This window comes from Athene cunicularia, assembly GCF_003259725.1.
Source record: "Athene cunicularia isolate RWA chromosome 2 unlocalized genomic scaffold, athCun1 chr2_part1, whole genome shotgun sequence".
In the NCBI taxonomy this organism is placed as follows: Eukaryota; Metazoa; Chordata; class Aves; order Strigiformes; family Strigidae; genus Athene; species Athene cunicularia.
In genome coordinates this window covers 41,527,594-41,536,276 of record NW_020799095.1, presented here as the reverse complement: position 1 = coordinate 41,536,276, position 8,683 = coordinate 41,527,594, and the positions used below count along the sequence as shown (strand labels likewise).

Genomic DNA, 8,683 nt, shown 5'->3' with positions numbered 1-8,683 from the left:
GCTCTCTGTGGGGGATACACTTTGTTCCCCTAAAAGAAATCCTTGTGCAGGAAATGCTGTCCCAAATAGAGCTTCCTTAGGTTTTGCTCATGAATTTTACTACTTAAAATGTGAGAGGCATATTTGAGCACTCAGATTTTCTGCTTAACTATAATTTGGTGTGCATTGAATAAATTTATCTGAAAGCTCTGTTTTAGTGCATTTTCTCCAGAACTTCATCCCACACAAATTAATGCTTATGAGTAGATGCCTTTTCACAGGTGTGGAAACATGTTGTCTCCCAGTGTTCAGTGGTAAATCCCAGTATAGGCTGCAAATCAAAATGGGAAGAGCAGTGTTAACTTGTTTTTTGGTACATTGCCAATAAGGGTTCAGCATTTCATGGTCCAACATTTTCAACATTTTTTTTTTTTTTCCCCTCCCCCCCCCTTCCTCTATGTGTGAAATTTCAGCAGATTGTTATGCAAAACAGTTTTGTGTCTCAGTGTGACTGGGGAGACAGCTGTTCAGCCTAATGAGGAGTGCTAGCACAACAGTATTTCTGTTGATTGAGACCCACGGAGGGAGCAGGATGTTCGAGGCCAGGCAACGGTGTGTGGTGAGGAAGTGCCGCACTGTCAGCTGGAAGTTCACGCTCGGCTGCTCCCTATGACAAGATAAATGAGTTTTACTGGGGTTTGGCGGAGGCAGAAGCTTTTCTGGAGAATAGTTGTAGTGCACCAAACTCCCTGTGGGACCCATGGTTTGAAGTGTCACAAAGACTGCTGCTTCTTTGCCAATTTTTTTTTTAATGTCCTACAATACCTGTCATCTTTTTGAGTTATTAAAAACCTAATGTCTTCTAGCATTCCATTAACACGGGATCTGATGATCTTTTCTTGACACTTTTTATTAATTTAGCCAAGGGGATGTTAACCACAGTTTTAGCTGGGTTAGAACAAACTGAAGACTAGTATAAACAGAAAGTAAAACTAGCCACATGAAAACACAGGAAAAAGTCTTTTAATTTTTTCTGATATGAGTGGTGTTAGGGAGGCAATACTTTTGAAAGGTTATTTGTGTATTGACTGCTCTGCCAAATTTTTTATTCCCACACAGACCTTGCTTCCCTTTCTTCTCACCTTCTCCCTTTAGTTGGGCTGAAATCCTGTTTATTTTATAAGTAGGAAGTGGCCTTTCTTCCTTTTGCTATTTTATCTTAAGTAAAAAAACAGAACTAAAGAAAAGAGATATATCTGTCTCACCTTAAGGGATGCCCCAGTTTGGAGCAGCAGAGACAAAGCATGGTTTATAGTGCATAAGAAAACCTGTGAGCACAGCACTTGCTCATGTTTTCTTAAGCCAGCAGCATTATACATGTTCTTGAATTTAAATGTATGTGTTTTTTAAAATATTAATATGTTCCACTTAAACCCCCAAAACCGAAAAGCCCACTTGAGCCTTACTGAGATGGCAGTCAAGTGTCAATAACCCTCACCAGAGTTGTCAAGTTTGTGAGAATGATACTGCTTTTGGCCTTTTTAGACTTGGTATTAAGTTACTTAAAACTTCTAGTCTTGCAATCTTATTCTGAAAATGAGGTATCTCTGAGAACTGAATCGAGTGTATCTTCCCTAGAAGAGCAATGTTTCATTTTTTTTAAAGCATAATATCTAGGACTGCGACCAAAATTTGTCATCATAAACAGTGGGTTCAGTAAAAAGTGCTTTTATATCTAGCCTTTGAGTTCAAAGCTCCTTAGGAAAAGACTGTTTTCATAGTCAACATATGCTTGCAAACAGTGCATATCCCAGCCTTCAGTGCCTTACAGGGATGACCTGTTAGGAGGATAGGCAGAGGACTAAGACCACTAAACACTTTTAAAGATGTCATTGAAAACAGCCTGGCAGCCTTCCCTTTGTCTATCACTTGCCCAGTGCTGGAGTGCGCTACAGCAGAACTTCATTACATTTTTATTTTGCAAATTTTTTGTTAGTGTACCTAGTAATATCTGAATAGTTAAACTGAAAACAGTACAGAAGAAGATTTTGTTTTCTTTTGAGAGTTGTCGTGTTTTTACAGGAGCAGTAAGGGTCTAGCTAACCTGGAGTTGGCATTCTTTTTGCATGGTGATAGTTTTGAATGTTTTCATTTGAAAAATTATAAAACTAAGAAAGAAAAAACTTTGTGTGTTCAAATAAACTTAACCATGTTTGACAATGATAAAGGAGAACCAATATGAGATCAAAGAAGCTGGAAAGCTGTTTAAAGTTGTGGGGAAAAAAGCATCCAAATTCGGAAGGTTATTTTAAGACAGTTTCGCAACATATTCCAACGGTAATTGGAAGAAAATTGATGACGGGAAAGCAGATCAGATTCCTGTGTTGGCAGCAGAATACTAAAATGCTGTATATTGACTCACCTGGAGATTTTCTAAGACTTGAATTCCTTACAATGTTGTGTACAAAGAAGTCTCCCAGTGTGTGTGCAATGTATGGAGATTTAATAGTGAATTTTAAACCTGTAAACATTGTTTCAAATGAGCTATACCAGTATGGAGTTTAGTGAAAGTTTGAAACATTTTACAGAGGTATTTTGCAGCTTGTATAAAGAACTAGTAAGGAGAGAAATGCAGATGGTAAATTTAAAGGAAGAAGACAAGTTTGGTGCGAAGAACATACCAACCCTACTTTTCAGTAACGTGACTACATGAATAAGTTTTCTTCCCAAATGTGATGGTGCCTGATGAAAGAGACTCATTAGTTGTGGCCTTCGTGTGTGTTTTAACTTCTTGACTTTTGGTTCATAAAGTCCAGAAGATTAGGTGAAGACCTCTTGGTGCTTATTGTAATCATCTCCCTGGTAGCTTAGCTGCACTCTAATAATGCATTAGCAAACTTGGTATCATGAATTAAGTGGGCCTTCATCCTAATTAAAACTTAATTTGGTGTCAGTTTAAATTAAGAGGCTTGCGTAAACTGGTCCGTTGTGACTTGGCTAGTACTAATCTCAGTCAGCAGTTTAGATAGGACATGAATTCAAATTTCTGCAGAACAGCCAAAGTGACAGTAACAACTGACAGCTTAAATTAAAAATACTAAATTCTAAGAAATTGATGTGCATGACTCAAGTTACAAGATAGGTCATTAAACCAAATCTGTAGAAACAGAGTTGAGAAGACTTCCCTAATGATTTTAGGGAGAGACAAAAAATGCCTTGTTAGTACATTGTGTGGGCAGAAAATAACTGGTTTTGAGTTGGCAATTCACGCAGTATTGAAATGAAAATAGTAGTACAAAAACTTTAGTTGGTTAATATGAAATAATAGGTTAAAGATTTAAAAGCTCATCATCATGAGAACTGGTAATTTAAGATCAGCAGTGTACTGTTCTCTGAAAGTATGAAATGCAGAGATAATAAAATTCTTTATATAATCTCTTCTGAAAGTAATATGTTACACTTCCAATTACTAGAAATATTCTTGGGAGTCTTCCTCTGGCTGCCCTTGTACGTTTGTAGACATAATGGTTAAAATTTTCAGAACTGTCTGGTCATGCTTCTTACTGCTACTACTACTTGACGTTTTTTTTTATCAGACTCTCAGACTTTAGCTACTTGTAAAATAGGAATAGAAATAACAATTAGAAATTATTATATTGCTGTAGGTATTGTTAGTGGAATTATACTGCAAGCTCTGTGCATATATTACGGCATGCTTAGGTGTGTGTTCAAAATAGCTTTAGCTACATCTCAGGTATTTTGGACCTCATCGGTGCTGAGAATGACAAATGCCTGAGGTAGTTCTGCAGATCTTTGGATGGAAAGTAAAAGGACTTGACTACTGGTCTTAAAACACCTGAGAGGAAATGCAGTTTTGGTTGTCTGATAAGCCTACTGGACATTAATACAGAACTTCACAGGTGAGTTAAGGTTTCAAGACTGGACATGTTTAGCTCATACTAGGATCAGTAGAATATAGGGATGCCTGCAGAGTGACTCTCCACTGTTGGGCTTCTTTTCTTAGTGCTTGGGCCAGTCAAGCCCTGTATGCCTTAAATGACACAGCTTCTGTTAAGAATATTTTTTTATTCTAAGTACCCACTTGGGGTTTTAATATTTCAAGTTACTTTGGGTTAAAAAAAAAAAAAAGCATTAAGTTACATATTTGGAAGGAAACACAGGAACAGAAAATAGACCTTTAAATTAGATGCTACTTTAATAAAGAACTTGAGAGGTTGATGTCTTTCTTTTTACCCCTGATTGTTTAGCACTGTGACATCTGCAGTTTTCACTGTGGGAGATAACGTTGTTTCTGGTAGTGATGACCGTACTGTAAAAGTTTGGGATTTGAAAAACATGAGGTCTCCTATTGCAACAATCCGTACAGACTCTGCAGTCAACAGGTAAGCAGATCTCTGAGGTAATATTTTTCTTAATTCATGTTTTCCCAATTAATTCTTTATTTCTTTCACACGTGTGAATGCTTCAAAGCTGTGCCAGGAAGGCTTGGACTGAACATTAGGAGGCATTTCTTGACCCAGTGGTCAAGCACTGGCACAGGCTTCCTAGAGAGGTGGTCAATGTCCCAGGCCTGTCAGTGTTTAAGAGGCATTTGGACAATGCCCTTAATAACATGCTTTAACTTTTGGTCAGCCCTGAAGTGGTCAGGCGGTTGGGCTAGATGATCGTTGTAGGTCCCTTCCAACTGAAATTCACTGAATATACATTTAATTTTAGTCACTAAAAGTATAGTTAAGATCTGTCAGATTTTGAAAAAGGCCTGAAGTGATTTTATAAAATGTATGTGTAATCGTCATTGTTTTTCAGTAAATACATAGTATTGCTTTTCTGATGTTTTTCATACAGGATGCAGATGTTAAGGCTATTTGAGCAGCTAGTACAATAGAGAACACCTTAATGGTTTAATACTCTTTTTTCACTTGTGAATTCTACTCAGGAAAAATTCAGCTGTATCACTTCCCATGAGCTTAAACTTGTACTGTCAAATTCTATTTGTCACTCTCACTGTTTTGTACATAACCTACTTTTGTCTCTTCTGTGCAGGATTAATGTATGTGTTGGCCAAAGAATCATTGCCCTTCCACATGACAACCGACAAGTGAGATTATTTGACATGTCAGGAGTGCGATTAGCACGCCTCCCTCGCAGTAATAGACAGGTAACTGAATATTTATATCCTTAAAGCATGTTTGTTCTTCTTTCATACAAGGTTAAAAGAAGGATTTGGTCTCTCTAGATTAAAAGCTGAACAAATCATGAAAGACACTTGTCTGTACAAATATGTTGCTGTTAGTTATTGAAATTGACCAACATGGAAATAAATAACACTTTTTGAATTTTTTAATGGAATTGGAAATGACATTTCAGGTGGATTTCATAATGATTTTTCTCCTTACTTAAAGTGAAACTAATGCTTGTGCTCTCCGTGAAATGGAAAAAAATGTGTAAGAGCATTTAAAATGTGTTTTTATATCTTGATATGAATTGTGTCAGAAAAGTGACTCACTATGAGGTTTAATGTTTGGATTTTATTCAGTTATACATTGTTTAATATGTGAAGAAACATGAAAGGAAAAAAGTGGGGGTCGGTTTTGTGAGCTCACCTTGCATGATCTGGTGATAATTTTTATTGTTTTCCTTCTGTGCTTATGCACATACATTCTTGATAGTTGCTGCCATGTATTAAACCATTCTTGCTGCAGCCATCAGATTTCCTGCATTTGTGGTGCTGTTTGGCATGGCAAGCATCTCCAATGAGGCAAATAGACTAAACAAAATTATTTGAATTATGCCACTTCAGTAGGCTTTTTTTGGGTGGATTTAGCAGCTCTTGACAGAATTTAGGAAGAGGTTTTAAGACTTTGGTGTTTTTTAGTATTTCTCTAGCTCTTTTTTTTTAGTATATTGTTTAGTGTTTAATTTTCTTTTTTTTTCCCTTTTTTCTTTTCCTTAATTACTGAAATCATAGCAGTCTTTTTTAAAAAAAAACCTTACATGCTGGTCAGAATTCTCTTTGAGGCGGTTTTGTTACTGTTAGATTTGACCAATAGATAAGGTTTTGCATTTCCTCAATATGATATTCCTCTTGCTGTAGTAGTATTTTTTCTGAATTATCAATGTGATGGACACTTAATTAGCAGGTTAATAACAAAGTCGTTGCTGGCAAGTAGTTCTGCATTTTAAGATTGCTTTTATAAATAAAAATGCTAAAATCAAAATTCGATTTGCTTTTATAAATAAGATGTAGTTGGATAGCAAACATACCTTGGAAAACTCAAAAGTTTTGGTGCCTCTGTTTATGTGCTATCATCATCATTATGGGTCTGGCACTGATACTAATGAATCTTATCATAACAAAGATTTTTATGTTGCAGATGAAAGTAACTGACCTTTAGGATGCTCAAGTACTGTTTGTAGAAACTAGTGTGAGCATTTGCATTTTGAGTCACACTACTTTGTTGACACAGAAACTTTCAAAATACGTTGTAAGTAATACTGCTCTCCCCTGAACTGTCACAGGGCCACAGAAGAATGGTGTGTTGCTCAGCATGGAGCGAGGACCATCCAATATGTAACCTCTTCACATGTGGATTTGATCGCCAGGCTATTGGTTGGAACATCAACATCCCTGCTTTGTTACAAGAAAAATGAAATGCTGGAAGAATTTTTGCATTTTATGTTGCCATGGACTTCTACTTTTGCAGACTTTTCTGAACATTGGTCTGCTGTCGCTGTAAAAGCTCTTCCTTAAGTGGAGACTTTAGCAAATGTTGTTCTTGTTACCACATTGTGCACAGTTTGCATGAATTGTACAGAAAATGTGATTTTTTTAAAAAAAATTAGTTTGTCTTGTGTATGAACTTTTATATTTTGGCATCCACTGGTCAATATGTTCACTGTTGCATAGAGCACATAAATGTTCATAAGTTATTTAGCATTTAATAGATACACAGTAGGGCATTACATTTGTGACATAAATGTGAAACTTCCGTAATCAATGTAGAGAGTGTATAGAGTCTGTTACGTTTTTCATGACTACATATCTGCCTTGTGTTAAAAAGAATCTGCAGGGCTAAGACTTTGAAATGAAGTGTGGATTTCACTAGTTGTATGATTGTAAACATTTTCCTGTTTGCATCTGATTCGGAATACTTTTTTTAGTGCTGCAGTATAGGGCAACTTCAACTCCATTTCTGTTCCAGTTACTGGAGAAATAGTAGATTTGAGAAGGAAGATGCAAGTAATTTGTAGTGAGTATAGACTGCCAGGTTTGTTTGGAATGCTTTTCGTACTTTTTTTTTTTTTAAAAAAAAGAAAAAAGAAAAATACTAATTCTGCCCTTCTTATATAAAATCTCATGGCATTTCATACTATCAAAAGTCCAGAATATTATGATTCTAATCACTGAAATCTAGTCAAGCAAATTTTGAAGCACTTTAGTTTATAGCTATTGTTATAAACCATTTATGAAAGTTTGACTTTACCAGTGAATGTGAGCTGACCTTTGTAAGAAGGATTGCTTCTTTTTGGTGATCTGCCCAGAAAGGAAATAGGTTTTTTTGGGGTTGGGTTTGTTTGGTTTTTTTTGTTTTTTTTTTTAAATATATCTACAGTGAGCATACTTTTAATTGTGTTCACTTCCCATATTTTTATTTTGAGCCAGCAATACAAAGAAAATGAGTACTACCTCAAAAATGAATGTTGGTCAAGATGCATTGAATCTCTCTGTAGCCTAGAAAAAAGCACTTTTGGTCTCTGGCTGAAGCACTATCTCTGACATGAGAAGACAGACAATCATACTAAATGTGATCCTTAAGATAAGTAACACTTAAAGTTAATGGAGCAATACAATCAGTAAACATCATCTGTCACCTTTCTGTTCTCAGCTGTGGCAAGGGCTGCTGCAGTCCCTATTCTGTTCCAAAAGGGGGTAATTAACATAGGTCTCCCTCCTTTCTCCCAAATGGTTTTGCTCTGGTTTTGCTGTGCTTAGCCTTTTTTGCACTGGCAGTGGGGTGTTACGCCACAGCTGCTGATTATATGTCAATGCATGTGGCAGCTGACGTCTTTGAAAGAACAGAGGCTGCTTCAGACAGACACTTCTTTTTAGCTAAAGGAGATACTGCCCCTAACTGTCTGACATATCACAGTATAAGATGAAGGGTGAGGGTAAGTCAAGGGTGCACTCTTACAATGGGAGTCATGGAGTTTATGGTGGGTTGGCATAAGTATTACAAACTTTTTATCTCATGATTATGATTTTGTGAAACTATAGCTGTGCTCATGTCCTCTATGGCACTGTTTATAATGATGTTAAGATGTATTAACTGGTTCTCCTGTAACTAGCATATGATGGCATTGGAGTGAAATGGAATGGGATGATGAATGCATCGTTGAGTAATTGTAGGGGAACTGAGGTCCTGGACGTAGGTTTGCAATGTAACATTAAGGAAGCTCAAGATATTTAATGGAGAATGTTATGTAGTGTCTTCATAGTACAGGTCATCATAGTAGCTTGGTCCCTTGTTTTTTTCTTTTTTTTTTCTTTTGAGATGCAAGATATATGCAGAATTGCACTGAAGTAATCTTAAAATACCAAAACTAGTGAGGTTGGAGAAGGCAGCTGTAGAGTTTTAAGGCTGATAATGAGGGTTAAGGGATGGTATCAAAGTTTATTTTCACT

The 8,683-nt window shown here is 36.5% G+C and overlaps 1 protein-coding gene across 4 annotated transcripts in view; it reads left to right on the top strand.

The window, feature by feature from the left end:
- The window catches only part of WDR37 (WD repeat domain 37), a 44,941-nt gene extending 36,264 nt beyond the window's left edge, over positions 1-8,677 (top strand). For all 4 annotated transcript variants that reach the window (XM_026842366.1, XM_026842364.1, XM_026842363.1 and 1 more), the window contains 3 exons: positions 4,248-4,382; positions 5,044-5,158; positions 6,520-8,677. In XM_026842366.1, the coding sequence (XP_026698167.1) occupies positions 4,248-4,382; positions 5,044-5,158; positions 6,520-6,651 (382 nt within the window). In that variant the 3' untranslated portion in view covers positions 6,652-8,677. The remainder of the gene's footprint in view (positions 1-4,247; positions 4,383-5,043; positions 5,159-6,519) is intronic.
- The last annotated feature ends 6 nt before the right edge of the window (positions 8,678-8,683 follow it).